Here is a 19,016-nt window from a genome sequence, read left to right as displayed (position 1 = left end):
TTCAGCTAGCTCGGAGGGAGGATTTTCTGGCTGTGGCTAAAGCTTTGGATAGCAGGAGATGGCCCTGTCTTCTCGTGCTCGGATGCTGTGTGCGGAGAGCTAAGCCATGCCATGGGCATGCTGCTGAAGGCTCTGCAGGTGGGCTGCTGGGGCCGTAATCAGTGCTGCTCCTTGGACTCAGGAAGCAGGGAAGCTTTTCCAGTGATTCCTTGGTCTGTTCACCAACAAACAACCAAGAAAGGTACCTTTGCTGGCTTGAAAATTGGTCCCTGGTGCTGGCTGAGCTATGGACACAAGGAAGCCGCTGGGCCCAGCTCTGGCAGCAGCAGGCGCGGGGGGCTTGTTCGTGGAGTGAGATAGTGGCTGAATCAGGCTGGTTGTAAAGTCTCTGACATGCTGTGACACTGCCGGTTCTCCTCCCTCTTGTGTCCTCCATGTGGTGCCACCTTCACGACTTGCTTCTCTTTTTTTTTTTGTAGCCTCCTCTGGTCCAAGCCATCTTCAACCGTGATATAGAGGAGGTGCGGTCATTGCTCAATCAGAAGGAGAACATTAATGTATTGGTGAGTGCTGCCCGGCTGTGCTCGCTCCCCTTCCTTCACCCCAGTCTCCCTGTTTCCTTCCCTGCAGTGCAGTTCTTTAGCAGAGGGGACAGCAGAGGCTCAGTGGGTGAGATGTGGATGCTGTCAAGTGGGGGCTCTTTTTGGCAAGGATGGTCAGAGCTGGGCTTTTGAAACAGTTTCTGGATTCTGCTCCCAGCTCGGCCGCCATTTGCTGTGCAGCTTTGTCCTGTTGCCTCGATCTTGCCACCTGTAAAATGGGGTGCCTGGAAGACCAGGACTCCCGCCTCTCCCCAGGAGATGGTGTGAGCCTCCTAAAGCTCTCAGCCGTGCAGAGCATCGCTGAGAGGCTGTGGGGTGTGTGGGAGGACTTTTCACAGAGGCTCGGCTTTGCTGCCTGCCAGTTTACCTTTTTCTCCTTCGGGATGGCGACCCAAAATAGTTTGGTGTGAACGCGGCAGGTCTGCCTTGTGATGAGGTTGTTCCCCAGGGGGGAAGGAGGATTTGAGCTGCTCAGCAAAGCAGAGTTCACCTCGCAAGTGTTAGGAGGGGTTTCCACTGCGCTCATCTCAAGCCTGACGGCAGAAGGTGGTTTTGACGCTCGTTCCGAGCGGGCAAGGAGGCTGCTGCCGTTCAGATGCATCCCTCTGGGTCCTGCAAGCGGCCAGCCTGGCTCCTGGGGGAGCAGCCCTTGGTAGCCCCAGTCTGGTGGTGACGAGCGTGGTCTGTCCTCACATGGAGTGTGGGGACCAGGCTCTGGCAAGGGAAGGGGTGAAACCTGCCTGTGAGCGTTCCCGTCTGACTTGTCAGTGTGCCTTCCCTTGATCTGGTTTACGAGCTTCCCGCTAACGAATCAGCAGCAGATGTGCAGATAAGAAACGCAGCCTGCTGCGATGCAGGCTGGCGGGTTGGCCAGCCCTGACTGCACCGGCCCAGGTCTGCCTGACATGGTGGCACAGTTGGACTGGTGCCGGGTCAGCAGTTCCTGTGCTCTCAGCCCAAAAGCCAGGCTAAGTTGTGAGCTCTAGGCAAGAGCAGCTTGTTCTGGTTCACCGTCTCCTCTGAGCTGTGGCATTAACTGGGGCTCCAGTCCACGCTGCTCCCAGCTGTGCTGCAGGCAGCTGCCGGCTTTTTGGCACACTCCTATTTGTTTCGCTGAGCGCTTGGTCAGGGCGTTCGCCCGACCCAGCCTGCAGAGCCAGGGCTGGTGCACACCCCGATCCTTGTGGTGTTAAACCCTGAGGTCAAGGGCGGGTGCTGCGGACACTGGCTGGTGTCCTGGGAAGGTGAGGGCAGCCCTGCGCTGGTGCCCGTGTGCCAGCAGGACTAACGATTTGATCATATCTTGGCTTATTACACAGAGATAGCGTGGGGATTTTTTTCTGTGACTGGTTCGGTTGGGGACCCGTCAGCTCTTCATCCTTCCTCTCTTGTCAGGAGAGAGGGTTGGGATTGTTTTGCTGAGCTCTCCCGCAGCTGCTGAAGGAATAAAACCACAATTGTTAACACTTAATTTCCTTTCTGTGTGCAGGTTTAGAAATGTTGTTGCTTGTTCAGTGACCTGCAGTTGGGTTTCACTTTCACATCCTCCTGCCTGGTTGTGCCAGCACAACTTGTTACCAAAAAAAATGAAGCCGCCACCATTTTCCAAACAGTTTTTAACCTCATGAAAAGCAGTTACATTTTTTCCCCCCAAACACAAAATCTGGGGCTTGAAATGAGTTGTGCTCCTCTGGCTTTCTACTTGTTTGCTTCCTGGCTTTAGTACATGGCATGTTCCCCAAGGAAAGCCTGAACCAAATGCCTGGAGGCAGAGGTTACCCAGGGCCCAGCCCTGAGTAAACAGAAGTGAAAGGTATTTTTTCTTCGGCTAATGCAATCTAAGATCAGAGAGGGCCTTCTGCACCTTCCTGGCCTTCAGCAGCCGGCAGGTTTGAGTCTGGTTTCGGAGCTGTCTGTAAGTCTGAGTGGTTTTTATTGTTAGCTGAGAGGATAAAAGTGTGCAGAATGGGACAGCCTGTGCACTGTCAGAGCGCAGCCAGGCTTTCATCTCGGATCGCAGAGTGCTTTGCAGACGTTCATTAAGTCCAGTAGCACCGGAGCCGTGTTGGGTCAGTCTCTGGGGAGTAAGTGGGGGGATGAAATGAGTGGCTGGAGTTCTCACAGCCTCCCCGTCTTGTGCAGGGATTATGGCCCTCGAACCCTCTGCTCTGGCCACTGGGTACACCCCAGTCCAAAGGGCTGCACACCCCCGCAGCACTGCAGGAGGGTGCTGGGTTTAAGCGGTTTTCCCTGTCCCACGTCCCAAGATGCTGCACATGCTTACGGGTGGCGTTGGAGCAGACTGGAGTGGAAGAGGGATCTCCCTGCCCTCAAAGCTCACAGATGGTTTTTGTTTCTTACACCCCTGCTCAGGACCAAGAAAGACGAACGCCGCTGCATGCTGCTGCCTACATAGGAGATATTGCAATCCTCGAGCTCCTAATACTGTCAGGTAAGGGCCAAGGCTCAGGGCGCTTGGCTCGAGCGCTGGCACTGCCTTTAAGGCGTTTTTCTGATCTCTGGCCTTAGGGGTGCAGAGAAATAGTTTTGGTCATCCTCCAAGCAACCGTGTGCTCATGCTTAAGCCAGTGGGGTTGCAGCCAGGGGAAGATTAGGAAATGTTGCCATAATCCTAAGAGGTTTGTTCAGACAGAGAAGCATCTTGGAACTGAAATAGCAGAGGTGGAAACCAAGCCAGGAGGGGGATGTGTGCAAGGTGTTAGAAGGAGGTACTGGAGGAGGGCACAGTGGGGATGCATGCCTCAGAGACACCTTGAATGGCAGGACGCTCAGGGGGGCAGAGTTTCACTTGCTCATGGAGAGGGGTCAGCTAAAAACCAGGGGATTTTGCTCAGTTTTGGCTTGTGTTACTTGGCATAAAGCTGCTCTTCATTTTTCTCCAGAGACACTCAGCCCTGTGCTTGGGTCCTGTGCCCCTGTGGTGCAGACGGGAATCTTCTCGTCTGCCGTTCACCAGTGCAGCACCTCGGGGCAACGTGGGCTTTGCAGCTGCTTGCTGGTGGTGTGGGGGAACCCCGAGGCTGGCACGATCCTACGTGACCCTGACAAGGAGAGACTTGGGGAAATCCTTTGCCGAGGGCTTGTTAAACAGGATTGGGGATGTTCAGCTCTGTCTGCAGAGCATGGGATGCCCTTATGTGCCCTGTGTTGATTTTTGCATGCCTGTGCGCTGAGGTCTCGGCAGCAAAGAAAGGCAGGGACTTCAGGGGTTGTGGGACCTAAGTGCCTAGCACAGATCTGGAGCTGAGATGGCAGTAATCTGTCCTTTCTAATACAGAGATGCAGCTCACAGCGACCACAGCTCACAACATGGAATGCTCTGTTTTTTGTCTCAAGTGGCCTTGATTTAAAGCAAGGAGCAAAACTGCTCGCTGGGTCTTTGCTGTAGTTTGTTTGGCTTTGTGAGGGAGCTGGCACTCTGGGAGATGTAGTCTCTTCAGTCTCCCAAGGGATGTAGCTTGTTCCACTTGCAGTTCACAGAGTCTGTCCTCACGTAAAGCTCAGTGCAAGGTCCCCTCTTGCAGCAGAACAGGCACTCTTGCTGGGCGGGTACCTCGGGTGGCTGCAGACCTGCCCTGAGACTCTGGAACGGGGGCAGCTGGTCACCTCTCTGTGCCCTGACCCCTCCCTTTCTTCTTCCTCAGGTGCTAATGTTAACGCGAAGGACACTGTTTGGCTCACCCCGTTACACCGCGCTGCGGCTTCTCGTAACGAGGTAGGTTGCCTCTGAAGTGTCCTCTGCCTCCATGTATGCTCCTTGTGTGGAGGTGGTGGGTGCTGACAGGAGGCAGGGATCATGCTTCTCCTTTTTTCCATCTTGCCTGGTTTTGGCTGAAATGGGTGGTTTCGTTAGAGTGGAGAGGGGACGAATGCATAATTCAGAGGCTGAAAATGAGAGCTGGAAAAAAATCTCCTTAGTTCCCTTCTCTCTGTCATTCAGGAATTAGCACATGGGTTTTCCCCACAACATCCTCCTCCCTGCCTTTCCCCCTTCCCCAGGGCTTTGTCTAATCCAGCTTTACATTTCTTTGAGGGATGATGGGGCTCTCACCCTTTCTCTCGGGTACTGATTCCAATGGATCTTGTTGGAAAGATTTCCTGATGTTTAGCTTTTGTGGGCTTAACTTCATCCCACTTAACTTTGTCCTGTTTTGATTTGCTGGAGAGCAAGAAACTCTGTGGTCATGTTGGTTGGAGCCAGAAGCCCTGACTCTGACAAGCAGGGCAAGTTACCACACATCGACTGGTTGCATGAATTCTCTTAATCGGCAGCAGACACGGGATGAAACACATAAGCGTAAACCTCTACTGAAGGCGTTTGCTGTGAACGTGTGTGGACAGTTACTGTAGGTCGCTAAAATACGGGAGCTGAGCAAGCTGAGACTGTTTTGCTGTCAGGTCTGAAGTGCTGCTTGTCTGTGCATTTGAGCACGCTCGTTTGCTTCTCTGCCTCGTCTCAGATATGCTGGAGAGTCACCTCCCTCGTTCTTTTCTTCCCCGGGGTGCTTGGCACAGGGCTCTGCCAGTGCCCTGCATGCCCAGCTCCTGAGAGGAGCCTTTTCGAAATACCTGCGTGCTTCATGCCTTTTCCTGCCTAGAGCCTGCTCTCTAGGATTGCTGGGTTTATGTACTGCCTGGCCGTTTCATGTGTTTCTCCCAGCTGGGAGTGGTATCAGCTAGCCCTGGGGGGGAAAAGAGCAGAGCAGCAAGCCATGGGGCTGAGATCACTGGAAGTGCTGCCCTGATGCTGCGTGGAAATGGACAGCCTGCAAACCATAGCAAGGAAAGTGTTGGGTTGCAACAAACAGCCTCTACCAGCAAAAGGGGAAAATAATTATCAAATATAGGTCAGTGGGTCACATTTGTCATCCCCCGGGTGCTTTGCACCTCGTGAGTCATGGATGAACACTCACTCACAGTTCCGTCACGTGGCTCGGAGGTATTTCTCCCATGCAGGTACCCCTGTGCAGTGGTGTTTCACAGCTGCACTCGGGTGGGATGGGGCTGGCTCATTCAGGTCTCACACACTGAACTCCATCCTGGAAGGAGCTGGAGCAGCCCAGGTGAGAGCTGGAGGATTTGCCTAGGGAAGATTCCTTCTCCCTGCTCATCCTTGGGGTCTCTCTAACGTTGTCTTTACCTCTCATATTTTGTCTGTGATAACATCCTGAAACACAGCTGTACATGGGCTTCAAAATGTCATCAGGGACACGAAAGCAAACAGAGTGAGGAGAAGCTGTACTTGTGAGCATGCGGAGCTATTTCAGCTCAGCCCTGCAAGGGCAGCTCTGGCTCTCAGGGCTGTAGGCTCGTGTGGATCTGGGCAGCCCTCTGTGTGCTGCAAGCATGAGGTGGACTGAGCTGCGGCTTCCCCCACCTGGCTGGAGGGCTTCTGCGGGCTCCAGCAGGTTGGGTTAGAGCTCTGCTTTTCTCTGCTCCTGCTAGAAGGCACTTCACCTCCTCCTGAAGCACTCGGCAGACGTCAATGCCCGCGACAAGTATTGGCAAACGCCTCTGCATGTTGCCGCTGCCAACCGGGCCACCAAGTGCGTGGAGGCCATCATCCCCCTGCTGAGCACTGTCAATGTCGCGGACCGCACGGGCCGCACGGCGCTGCACCATGCCGTGCACAGCGGCCACCTTGAGGTAGGCAAGGCGGGTTCAGGCGCAGGGGGTCCTGTGCGTGTCCCCTTGCTGGGTCTGGGCTTTGCAGGTGGCGAAGGCACCTCTGCCTGCACAAGTGGGGAGGAATGGTAGCCTTGCCTTTCTCACCACTTCTTCCTGTCCAGATGGTGAATCTGCTGTTGAACAAAGGGGCCAGCCTGAGTACTTGCGACAAGAAGGACCGCCAGCCCATCCACTGGGCAGCTTTCCTAGGTAGGTTTTCCCCAAGGGCATTGGTCTGTTTTTTTCTCACACGTTGCTTGCTGCCTATGGATTTGCCTTTCAGGGTGCTGGGGCTCCCCGGAGGCTGATGTGCCCAGGTCTCCATTTTCCGGGGTCCCCTGGCTCTTACTGCTGTCTCCTGGGCAGGGCATTTGGAAGTTCTGAAGCTGCTGGTGGCCCGGGGAGCTGATGTGATGTGTAAGGACAAGAAGGGCTACACCCTGCTGCACACTGCAGCAGCCAGCGGTCAGATTGAAGTTGTGCGTCACCTGCTGAGGCTGGGAGTTGAGGTAAGACCGCTGTGGCTGTGAGCAGGGTGGGCTCAGGTGCAGGCTGGTCTGAAGACAGGAGTAGGAGAGGGTGCTGGGTGGTGGCAGGAGCCCTGGCTGATTCTTGGCTGCCTTTTTTTCTTCCTGAATCCCCAAATCCTCTGGGGTTTGTTGCTTCCACAGATTGATGAACCAAATTCCTTTGGTAACACTGCACTTCACATTGCCTGTTACATGGGCCAAGATGCCGTGGCCAACGAGCTGGTCAATTACGGCGCCAATGTCAATCAGCCTAACGAGAAGGGCTTCACCCCTCTGCACTTTGCTGCCGTCTCCACCAATGGGGCCCTGTGCCTAGAGCTCCTCGTGAACAACGGGGCCGATGTCAACTTTCAGGTCTGGCGCTGAAGGATTGAGCTTGGGGAAGGGGGGAGCGGGGACCCGCTGCCTGATGGGAGAGCTCGGGGGGGGCTGGTGGGAATCCTGATGTGACGTGGCTTCTGCTCTCTACAGAGTAAGGAAGGGAAGAGTCCTTTGCACATGGCTGCCATTCATGGACGGTTCACGCGTTCGCAGATCCTCATTCAGAACGGTGAGTGGCTCCTTCCTCCAGCCCCGAGTTACCCCAGCCTTTTCTTGTGCTTCTTAGCACCTGCCTCCAGGACCTCTCTGTATGTTTGCTCGAAGGGTTTAAGAGCTCTACAGATATCACTCAAATTCACGCTGTGCTCTTGGGGCTGTTGCCAGTGGCCCTATGCTGCTTGAGGGTGGCAGGGAGCGTGCATGCTCTCAAGGGCAGCGAAGTGCAGACCAGAGGACTGAAATTCCAGCCAGGACAGAGCTGCTGTGGGCAAAGAACATTCTCACTGCCACGTCCAGCCTGAAAGACAATATTCTTGTAAGAGGGCTGCAGGCTTGGCAGACACCCCAGGGGTTCAGCTGGAGACCTCTGGGGCTGAATGCATCCCCTCGTGGAGCAAGAGGGAGAGATCTAATGACCTGGGTTTGCAGGACACAAGTGGCCTTTCAGCTCAGAGAGCAGTTTACAGTTCTTCTTCTGCATGATGCTGAATGGACTCAAGTTATTAGCCGTGTCCCTGAGACAGGGACATGGCTGTTGGAACAGCTTGGGCTGCTTGGGATTAGAACGCAGAGACTCACTGGCAAAGCTCTTGGCTTTTCCTTTCTAGGCAGTGAGATTGACTGTGCTGACAAATACGGCAATACCCCCCTCCACGTTGCTGCTAGATATGGCCACGAGCTGCTAATTAGTACTTTGATGACGAATGGTGCTGACACTGCAAGGTAAGGAAGGACTCTTACTCCCTTTCCCTGCCCTGGGCTGGAGGATGCAGAAATGATCCATTCTGACTTCCTTCTCATCTCCTGACAGGCGTGGGATCCATGACATGTTCCCTCTGCACTTAGCTGTTCTCTTTGGATTTTCAGACTGTTGTCGTAAGCTACTTTCCTCAGGTGAGTGGCTCAGCCACCCCTCCTGCAGCGGGGGCTTTCGGGGGACCCTCAAGCTTCACCCTGACACCCTGTCCCTCCTGCCACCCAGGTCAGTTGTACAGTATCGTCTCCTCGCTGAGCAATGAGCACGTGCTGTCTGCAGGCTTCGATATCAACACGCCTGACAACCTCGGGAGGACTTGCCTCCATGCTGCTGCTTCTGGAGGGTGAGCTGTGCATGGGGCGCTGGTCCGACACTGTGTGCAGGAAGGTTGCTGCTTGTCCCCAGCCCAAACTGTAACCCTCTTCTCCGCCCGTGAGCTACAGCATGGGCAGCCCAGTGCAGTGCTTTGGTCAGGTTTGGGAGTCGGACCCCCTGGTGATGTTCCTGGCTCTGAGAGAGAATGGAGACCTGTGTTTAGAGCAGGAATGAAAATGAAAATCTTTTGGCCCTCTTCTGCTGCTGACTCTGTGACTCAGCCCAGTCGCTCCCCTCCATGGCTGTTTACTCTTCTTTAAAATGGGGCTAAAATGCTTCCTTGGCTGGGGTTTCGTAAAGGGCTCACAAGCTGATGCCTGAAAAGCAGCAGGGATTTAGCTGGCTGTGTAAATGTCTCGTATTGTTTGCCAGGGAGTTTGATTTCACGCAGTGTGTTGAGAGCGAATGCGGCTGCAGCATTTGGTGGTAGCAGAGGTGTAGAGTCCTGTCAAGGACCTCATTTCTGTTATGTCTGCATGATGCTTGAGAGCCAGTTATGGAGCCATCCTTCGGCATCACAGTAATGTTACCCTGCCTGAGCGGCGGGAGCAATGCACTGACGCAGAAGCCAGAAATCCTAGATTTTTTTTGTAGCATAAAACCCAGTGCGTCAGCTGCACTAATGCCATGGCTGATGTCTCTCTATAATTGCCTGGGTGTTTGAGAGCTCCATGCAGTGTAGGATAGCACTGGTAAGGCAGGAAGCACGAAGGGTTATTTCACTGGAGAGCAGGCAAGAGCTTTGTGTATGCAGCATCCAGCCGTGGCTGCAGCTCGTATGCTGCCCAAAGATGACAGACTGAACTGAGCTTTGGCATTTCCAGGCTGTGCAGGTGAGAAGCGTAGCTGTTTTGTCTGCAACTAGGAGGAGTTTGTGTTCCTGCTGTGGTCTCTTCTGATCTGTGTCTAACTCATCTCCCTACCTCCTGTAGGAATGTTGAATGTCTTAATTTGCTGTTGAGCAGCGGTGCTGACTTGAGGAGGAGAGATAAATTTGGAAGGTAAGTGTGCTGTGGGCCTTGCAAGGGAGCAAGGGCGATTATTCCAGCCCTAAAACAGCTGGAGCTGCACCAAGCCTGGGTTTGGGTTGAGACATTCCTAAGACCTTTGCTGCGTTTGGTGTCTAAAGCTGCTTCCTCCACCCCCTCTCGCCCCGAGGCGTCCAGCTCTGCCTCTTCAGAAGGAGCTGCTGACCCAAACCCTTGAGCCAGAGCAGGGTGCAGCTCAGCAGCAGGGGAGGGTGGCTGGCTCCCTGGGTCCTGCCTTGGTGCCAGGCGAGTTTCGCCATCTGTGTGACAGGCAGTGCTGCTAAGGTCCTATCTCCTTTCCCCCTTCCCAGGACTCCACTGCACTACGCAGCTGCCAATGGCAGCTATCAGTGTACGGTGACACTGGTCACGGCAGGAGCCAGTATTAACGAGGCTGACTGTAAAGGCTGTACCGCCTTACACTATGCTGCTGCTTCGGACACGTACAGGAGGTGAGTGTCTTGGGGGTGCGTGCTCTTCGCTGCTGGGGCTGGAGACGATGGCTCACTGCTGGGTGGTGATGCTCTGCTGTTCCCTGGCCACCTGCCTGCAGCTGGTGCTCAGTAGTTTGTGAAGAGGGGAGCGCTTTGAGGAGCGTGGGTGGGAGGGGGTAATCAGCAAACTGATGCAGGTCTCTGACTTTTCAGAGCAGAGACTCATTCAGGAAACAGCCATGACACTGATGAGGAGCCACTGAAGGAGTCCAGGCTGAAGGAGGCATTCTTGTGAGTCCACGCCACAGCCCCATCTGGCAGTTGTTTGTTGTTTACCCCTTCCCTGGACCCCTGCATGCAGTCACTAGAAATACCTTGCTTCTGCTTATGCTGAACTGAGCAGTGATGCCTTGGAGGAAACATCTGCTGATTTGATTCTCGAGGCAAGCCTGGCCATCGCTTCCTGGTCCTCACTTCAGTGGGCTTTGCATGCGCTCCGTGTCTTGAGAGGATTAGTATGACGTCTGCTCTGAGATGAATTGGGGGGGCTCCCTGCAAAGCTCTGCCTCTCCAATATCCCCTTTTTCTTGATCTCCCCTTTTTCTTGATCTCCCCTTTTTCTTGCTCGTTGCAGTTGTTTAGAGTTCTTGCTGGATAATGGTGCTGACCCATCCCTCCGGGACAAGCAGGGATATACTGCTGTCCACTATGCAGCTGCGTACGGCAACAGGCAGAACCTCGAACTGGTGAGTGAGCTGGAGAAAACCCTCTGTGCTGCCAGGAGAAGGGGGAAAGCCCGATGGTGCCCAGGTGTGGCTAAAGGACTGTGTGTGTTGTAGGCACTACAGTGTCAGGGTGTGTCCGGGAGGAAGGGAGAATGGTTTGATTAAAAAGCGTGGGGACTCTTGGGGAGCTGTTGTGCTGGGAATACCACAGAGGAAACACCTGGGCCTGAGTGAGATGCCTGGGAGAAAGGAGCTTTGTTACCTGGTACATGGGGATGTATGGACGGCTTGCTTAAACCCCTGGCAATAGAGCAAGGTTGGGCTTTTAAAAGGAAGCCTGGAGACCTGTGCCAAGGAAGAGCTCTTGCAGTACAGAAAATGCCTTGTAACTGTCTGAAATGCCTGCATTGTTACAGGGTAAGCTTGCAGCCTTGTGGGCATAGGAAGTCATATGAGTAGTGGGGAGGCTTTGGGACAGCAGGGATTTGATGTGACTGTGCAGGGCCCAAAGCCAGGTTAAGGAAGGTCCTGTCCTGAAGTTTAAATCATTCTGGAACAGATGACCTGGTTTTCTAACCCCCTCTGCAGCCTGCTGGTGGACAGGTTGTCCATCAAAGCCTCCATGAGTCCGGGATCAGTTATGGTTTTGTGTTGTTACTGTTGCAGCTCCTGGAAATGTCTTTTAACTGCCTGGAGGATGTGGAAAGCACCATTCCAGTCAGCCCTTTGCACTTAGCTGTAAGTACATCTGGCCCAACCCCAGGATTGCGGAGGGCACTTGGCTCCGTGCGGGGTTCATGCTGAGCCCTGGAGAGGTGCCTGCTCCCGGGCAGCACGGGCTGGGTCCCTGCAGCTGTCGGTGCTGAGCGGGGCAGAGGAGGAAAGGCGCCGGCGGCTGGGAACAGCTTTCCCCACAGGCTGTCAGTCAAAGTCCCTTTGATTTGTATGTTAAACTCCTTGCTCTTTCCAGGGTTTTCTGGTTGCTGCTGTTGGGAGCCACCTCCCTTGTCTGAGTGTGGGCAGGGGTGGGAGTGGGCGAGGGCTTTGTGTGGCACCCAAGTGCAAATGAGAGGCAATGGCTGGGCAGGAGCCCATCTGGCTGGAGGAACCCAGGGGCAGGAATTGTCCTGGTGGGGGACTTCTGGATATAGCCTCTCTAGGCACTGCTTTAATGTGGTTTTCTTGGTCCTCAGGCCTATAATGGTCACTGTGAAGCCCTAAAGACACTTGCCGAAACCCTCGTGAACCTCGATGTGCGGGACCACAAGGGGCGGACGGCGCTGTACCTCGCCACGGAGAGAGGCTCCACGGAGTGCGTGGAGGTGCTCACCAGCCACGGCGCATCCGCTCTGGTGAAGGAGAAGAAGAGGAAGTGGACCCCTCTCCACGCTGCAGGTGACAGAGGGCAGACAGGGCTGGAGATGGCTGGGGGCAGCGAGGGAATGTGTCCAGAGCCCTTCCAGCTGTCGGGGCCACTGCTGCCAAGGATGCCCGTTCACCTGGATGCTGTCTGGGGAGAGGGAAGGGGTTGTAGTTCAGGATGATGCTTAGAGGCAGGATGGACCCAGTGCAGCCTGCTGTGATGTGCCAGTAGAAGCTGAGGGTCCAAGTGGCTCAGCAGTGGGTGGGAGAGAAGACGCCAGCAGCTTCTGCACACACGTGTCTTCAGCTCAGCCTGTGCACATGCTAATCAATCCTGTAGCCTAGCAACCACATAACGAATTTGCTCAGCCACGTGTGCCTGGCTGCTGGGCACGAGCCTCTTCCTTTGGTTTGCGGTGGTGGCTGGAAGGAGGGGACCCATCTGTACGTGTGTGTGACTCCTCCTTTCCTCATGCCTTGTCTGCAGCTGCCAACGGGAACACTGATTCCCTGCACCTCCTGATAGACAGCGGGGAGCGGGCAGACATCACCGACGTCATGGACATCCACGGCCAGTGAGTTTGTCTGGATGTTTCTCTCGGGATCTGTGTGGCACGGGGTCAGGCCACTTGCAGGGTGGCTGGGGCAGGGGAGAGAGGGCAATACTTGAACCCAGCTGATTTCCAAGCCCACTCTCCTCCCTGCTGCCTTTTCCCGCTGCAGAACCCCACTGATGCTGGCGATTATGAATGGCCACGTTGACTGTGTCCACCTCCTGCTGGAGAAGGGATCCACAGCCGATGCAGCGGACAAGAGGGGAAGGACTGCCCTGCACCGAGGGGTGAGTGCATCCCTCGGACTGGGGTGAGCCTGGAGCCCTGCAGCTTCTGCTCGTCCTCCTGAGTGGAGGCTGCTTGGAGGGCAAGCAGGTGGTTTCTTTTGTTGCAAGAGTCCTCAGTGAAAGAGCCCAATTTCCCTTCCTAAGATGCAGCATTTGAGAAGGAAGCTGTAGAAGAAGGGGATAGTTCTGTTGCTAAATGGTTGAACGCTAAGATCTGACCTCCTGGTCCTCTTTCCTGGCCACAGGCTGTGACAGGCTGTGAGGACTGCCTGGCTGCCCTACTGGACCATGATGCCTTTGTTCTGTGTCGGGATTTCAAAGGCCGGACCCCGATCCACTTTGCATCGGCGTGCGGGCACTTAGAAATCCTGAGGACCCTGCTGCAGGCAGCCCTCTCTACTGACCCTCTGGACTCTGTGGTCGACTACAGCGGTTACTCACCGATGCACTGGGCTTCATACAGTGGTAAGGACCCAGGCTGGGCCCCTGCCCACCCCTGCTCTGCTCTGGCTAATGATGGGAAGGAGGGAGCGAGGAAGAGCCAAATTGTCCCTCTGTCCCCCACTGCTTTGGGAGCCATCAGCCCAGCAGTGAGTTCAGCCTGGTGGAAAGGATGTCACAAGTCTGGTAGGGAGACAGGGAGTATTTCTCCCCCTGCCAAGCTCCTTAAAAAAGGAATGAAACATGAAAACAGCTATTATAGCACAGCTGAGGCTGCTTCCTCCAGGACTGTGAGATTTACAGGATTACTTGGCCATCACCCTGGCTGCAGGAAGTAGTGGGACTGATACAGCAACAGGAAGGGATGTCTCAGCATTTCAAGGGGAAGCTAGCAATGTGGCTGTGAAGTCCTTCAGGAGATGGTGTGGAATTAGAAACCTCCTAAAGTGCAGCAGCTTTGCTGCCAGAGAGGAAACAAAACTGCTGCCTCTGTGCTGGGGAACGGGTTTGTTTGGGCATTTTGGTGCCGCTGGTCCTGTGCAGCCTCTGGGGCCTCCTGCTCTTTGGACTTGGGGAGAGCCAGAGGGGCCTTCAGTCCCTTCTTGTTCTGTTACAGGTGGGGAACCACAGGCTGGGTTCTTATGTATTTCTGTCCCTCTCTTCTCACAGGGCATGAAGATTGTCTTGAATTGTTACTTGAACACAATCCGTTTGCGTACCTAGAAGGAAACCCCTTTACTCCATTGCACTGTGCAGTGTAAGTGGCATCTGGCACCTGCCCTGGGTTTTTCCCAGCCGGGTGATGTGGGAAGGGGGATATGTCGTCCAAGTGGAGGAGCTCCAAACCCTGCCTTTCTTGCCAAGGGCTCTTCCCTGGGTGGCAGCAGCTCCTCAGGGTGGTACCACCTGCTCATCCCACCTCCCTTGTGGCAGGGAGGCAGTTGCTGGACTGCTGGAGGTCCTCAGGAAGCTGGAAAGCAGCTGTCTCCTTGGCTGTGTGCAGCACAGTTGGGGCTGTTGTACCAGACTCCCATGCCAACAGGCTTTCTGCTCGATGGAGCTAATGGAGCTGCCAAGGGCTGTGGGTTCAGCCCTTGCCGGCCCTCTTGGATGGGTCATCTCTGCTCTTTGGTCATGGAGCAATCTCAGGAGATCTCCAGGCTTCCCACGAGGCTCTGGAGAAGGGCTCCACGTTGTCCCAAGCCTTATTCCTCAGAGGTGTCTGGGGCAGTGTGAGCATGATCCCTGGGGTCCCACTGGGCGCACAGGGGTTTAGGACTCACGGTGATTCCTTGGCTCTGCAGCCGGCAGAGGAAGGAGTGCACTGCCCTGAGCAGCTGTGGAGGGATGAGGAAGGTGGAGACATTGCCATGTTCTGCCTGGGTGGGTCTGGTGCGTCCTTGGGACCTGTAGCAGCAGAGGGATGGGCAAGGCTCTTGTCTGGCATGGTACTGTGTTTCCTTGAGTAATACTGAGAAGGCTAAAAGGGTGTTTTACCCTAAACAACTCCAGACCAGCTGCTGTTTGCATCCGAGCCCCAGGAACGTGCTGCTCACTCCCACTGCAGACGTGCTAATGCTGCTTAGTCTTGTTCTAACTTTCCCTCTCGTCCCCGCTGCAGAATTAACAACCAGGACGGCACTGCTGAAATGCTGGTGGAAGCATTAGGTGCCAAGATTGTTAATAGCAGAGATGCCAAAGGAAGGTGAGCACAGACTCGTCCCTCTCTTGTCACCCATGCCCCAGTGCTGCTGGGTGGTGGCTGTGACTCCCGCAGTGATTTCCACATGACTTCCCATGGCACAAAGGGAGTCTGACGTCCCCAAATATGTCTGTAGGCCTGGGCAGTCTTGCTGGGACGGGTGCTGTGCCCTCCTCTTTACCTGCTTTGCTGTCTTCCCAGGACACCCCTTCACGCTGCTGCCTTTGCAGACAACATCCATGGTTTACAGCTGCTTCTGCGCCACCAAGCCGAGGTGGACATGACTGACAAGCTGGGGAGGACTCCCCTCATGATGGCTTCTGAGAACGGGCACACTGCAGCAGTCGGTATGTGGCTGGCAGGCGCTTTCCCCAGTATGGGGTGCGAGCCTCCCTGTGCCCCCCCCGTAACTGGGTCCAGTGGAAGCCGGGCTGTCCCTCTCCTTGTAGGCATGCTGGGACAGCTGCCCCTCTCCTGCCCCCTCAGCACATGGCCACTGCCCCGCATTGCCAGGCTCTGTGCTGCTGCTTCTCAACAGCAGCTGTCCCTCCTCATTTCAGAGTTCCTGCTGTACCAAGCAAAAGCAAATATAACTGTGCTGGATGTCAACAAGAACACAGCTCTTCACCTGGCCTGCAGCAAGGTAGGGAGCCAGCCGCTCACAGCTGTGATTGCAGTCACCATCACCTTCAGCATTGCCACTTTAATGAGAAGGGTTGTCTGCCTACTCCTGCCCTACCAGAGTAAAAGCGAGGGCCCTGGGCTTGCTCTGCCTGCCTGTTTACCTGTCTTGACCTGTACAGATGCTCCTGATTCAGTTTTGAGCAACTTAAGTTGTAGCACAGAGCCGTCTCTATTTTTCCTGGGGACCTCCTCTCTGAGCTTGGTGTGTTTCCTGGGGCGTGGTGGGAGCAGGAGCTTGTGATCAGTGTGTCCACGCAAAGGAGATGCTGCAGAGGAGATGGAGGGGACAGCAGTTTGTCTTCTCAGGCCCTGCCAAAGCAGTGAACTGTTGTAGAAGGTTGGGTTTAGGGAACGTTTCCATATCCTGGAGAATCACGTTCCACCCAGACAGCACCAGGTCCCCTCCACTGCCCCTGCCTTCCTGCTTGTGCACTGTAAACAGTCTGGTCTCCTTTCCAGGGTCATGAAAAGTGTGCCTTGTTGATCCTGGGGGAAACCCAAGACCTTGGCCTTATCAATGCAAGTAACAGTGCTCTGCAAATGTGAGTATTTGGACAGCTGGTGCCGGTGGGGAAAAACAGGGCTTTGCTGGGTGGGGATGATGCGTTGGCAAAAGGGCGGTGGTAGGAGCTCCACTCCCACTGGTGCACGCAGTGAGTGTGCAAGCAGGTAAGCTCAGGAGCGGTCAGGCCCTGAGTGTCTGCCCTCGAAGGGGCCCCTTATTTTAGCACAAGGTGGTGGCTCTGCTGCCGGGTTAATGCCACCTTTCCCTCTCCCCCCAGGCCGCTCCACATCGCAGCTCGGAATGGGCTGGCCTCTGTCGTCCAGGCCCTGCTCAGCAGAGGTGCCACTGTGCTGGCTGTGGATGAAGAAGGTTCGTGTTCCTTGCGGGTGCCCGGGGAGTTTCAGTGTGATGTCCCTGGGGGACGGGGGCTGCCTGGGGAAGTGCTCAGCTGGGATCAGAAGGGTTTCCGCATCCCTTCCGTGGCTGAGCAGCATGTTCTCAGCTCATGGCATCACAAAAACAGCCTGGGTGAGGACATTATTAGCACTCTGTGATCCCCTGTAAGAGCATTTCCAGGTCCCACAGGTGTCTGAAATACATCTTTTGCCCCCCATGCATCTTCTGGTGGCTGTCTGGCTCTCCTGCCAGTTCCAGGCAGGCACAAAACCAGCCCAGCCTGAGCCAGTGATAAGCTGTTGACTCACTTGCAAGTTGGCAGAAACTGGTGGTTGTGGCCAGAAGCTTCTTCTCCCAGCAGAGTTCTTGCTCTGCTGGAATACCTTTAAGTTGTGAAAAATACCATTGTGTCTGCTGTGCTGCCAGGGCTTCTGAGGCTTTTTATTCATCTCCTGCTGATCCTGGCACTCTTCAAAGTGGTTGCTGCAATTGCAGGGATTGCCAGAAGCAGGGTCTTTTGAGATGAAGACAAATAGATGTCCTGGCCCCTCAGTGCAGGAGTGAAAACTGCCCCAGTCGAAGTGTTCCCTGGGGAAGGTGCCCATCTGGGGCAGTTCTTCACCCCTGGCTTTGTTCTAGGTCATACCCCAGCCTTGGCATGCGCCCCCAACAAGGACGTTGCCGACTGCCTGGCACTTATCCTCTCCACCATGAAGCCTTTCCCACCTAAAGACGCCATCAGCTCTTTCAGCTTCAACCTCCTCAAGAACTGCGGCATTGCAGCCAAAACCGCCGCCTGCGGGGCCCTGCCCAACGGCAGCACCTGCCCCTACAGCAAGGACCGGCACAATGCCATCGGCTTGGACGGCTGTTACTCGGAGTAGCTTAAACTATGGGTGACCTAATATCTTATTATATTTATTTAGAAATTCTATAAATATAGGGCACTTTAAAGGAGAACAAGACTGGGCAGGCCTTCTAGCGTGGCCGGATAGGCCAAGAGTTCAGAGCTTCCTCTTCTCGCTGGATTGCCAGCGTGGTGCCAAAGCTGTTAATTGGTTTCATGAGCAGCTGGCAGTGCCGTTCCCGTCCTCTGCCCCTTCTCAATCCTCTTCCCGTCAGTGTGTGCTCACACCCCTCTGACGGCAGGGCAGGAGACGGACGCTGCGGGATTAGGGCTTCACCTGGCTGAGATGAGGCAGGTGCCACCATCCACTGGCCTGCAGATGGGAAGGGGCTTTATCCCCCAGCTTTTGGGCTGGGTTGAAATCGGTTCTGGCATTTCCCAGTGCCCCATGCCAGCCTCCCGCCCTGCCTCGCCTCCCGGACGCCCCTGGGGCTGCCCTGAGCCCTCGCTCCAGCCGGCTGGGACGGGGAAGCCTGAACTCTTGGTGGGATTGGGGGGTGGGAGTCTTCGGGAATTGACTGGTCTTGCAAGCGCTGGGGTGGGTGTTAGCTCCTGGCCAAGTGCCACTGTAACTGCTCCTCTCTCGCAATCACTTTTTTTCTCACGCTCATCCTTCGATTCCAATACAAACACTTGAATTAAGATCTACTGTACCTGGGACACTAAAATATCCTTTTGGCAGCTGTCATTTATATGCAAAAACGGGTGCTGCTGCCCAACCCCGCGGTCGGCTGGCTGCGAATGCGCTGCTGGAGCCTCCCTCCCCACACCAGGCACTTTAGGGATTCTGTTGGTTGGTTGTTTTTTTTTTTCTTGGCAAAATGTCGGATCCTAAGAAATGATTCTTTTTTGAATTTTCGTTCTCTGTTTTGCGTGGCCGTTTCCATGCGAGAGTCAGTGTTGCTTTTTTTTTTTTTTTTAAAAAAAGAAAAAAGTTATTTATAAAGAAACGAACATTTACCTTTAAAAAAACAACAAAAACCATAAAAAAATTCTGAAAGTTTTAGCCTTTTAATAAGGAAAAAAATGCACTTCAAAGTCCTTATTCACAACCCTAAGTAAGTCTGTGTTTATTTTTCTAATGCAGCATCTTGGCAGGTTTATTAGTGTGCATGTATGTGGGATCATTGTTTTTTGTTTTGGGTTTTCTTTTTTTAATTTTGGAGATCATATTTATAATGCAGGTTTGAAGCATTTGAGAATGTTGCACTGTTTTTTTCCGTTGGTTGGGTTTTTTTTTCCTTCTGAATTACTGTAACAGTATCATGTGCAAAAAACAATACTCTTTCTCCATATCACGAGTCTGTTCAAAGCCAAAGACTGGGATGCAGAGAACAAGAACGGGCTGACAGGGCAACAAGCATTTCGGGAACCGTCTTCTCCCCCGACCTCCTTTCCCTCCACAGCCTTGCCAAAAGCAGGGAGCGCGGGGCTGGGGCCGAGTCTCCCGCCCGTGGCCACCCCAGGGGGGGTCCCAGTGTGATCCCTGCAGGATGGGA

General features: G+C 54.5%; 1 protein-coding gene across 1 annotated transcript; it reads left to right on the top strand.

Annotated features, from left to right (window-relative positions):
* The first annotated feature begins 477 nt into the window (after window positions 1–477).
* Window positions 478–18,430, top strand: ANKRD52 (ankyrin repeat domain 52). The gene is made up of 27 exons (XM_010565119.1): window positions 478–563; window positions 2,976–3,054; window positions 4,268–4,338; window positions 6,069–6,269; window positions 6,413–6,500; window positions 6,657–6,799; window positions 6,962–7,174; window positions 7,292–7,370; window positions 7,969–8,083; window positions 8,172–8,254; window positions 8,343–8,460; window positions 9,425–9,493; window positions 9,832–9,972; window positions 10,168–10,245; window positions 10,589–10,700; window positions 11,346–11,417; window positions 11,873–12,074; window positions 12,529–12,616; window positions 12,765–12,882; window positions 13,128–13,347; window positions 13,993–14,080; window positions 14,945–15,028; window positions 15,227–15,372; window positions 15,586–15,668; window positions 16,169–16,251; window positions 16,492–16,583; window positions 17,250–18,430. Exons 5-27 carry the CDS (start codon window positions 6,413–6,415, stop codon window positions 17,492–17,494), a joined length of 2,760 nt encoding a protein of 919 aa, XP_010563421.1. The 5' UTR covers window positions 478–563; window positions 2,976–3,054; window positions 4,268–4,338; window positions 6,069–6,269; the 3' UTR covers window positions 17,495–18,430.
* The last annotated feature ends 586 nt before the right edge of the window (window positions 18,431–19,016 follow it).

The sequence above is a fragment of the Haliaeetus leucocephalus genome, unplaced genomic scaffold (genome assembly GCF_000737465.1).
Source record: "Haliaeetus leucocephalus isolate CR32 unplaced genomic scaffold, Haliaeetus_leucocephalus-4.0 Scaffold186, whole genome shotgun sequence".
NCBI lineage: Eukaryota > Metazoa > Chordata > Aves > Accipitriformes > Accipitridae > Haliaeetus > Haliaeetus leucocephalus.
The sequence above is the reverse complement of the archived record's forward strand: the minus strand, read 5'-3'. Positions and strand labels throughout refer to the sequence as shown.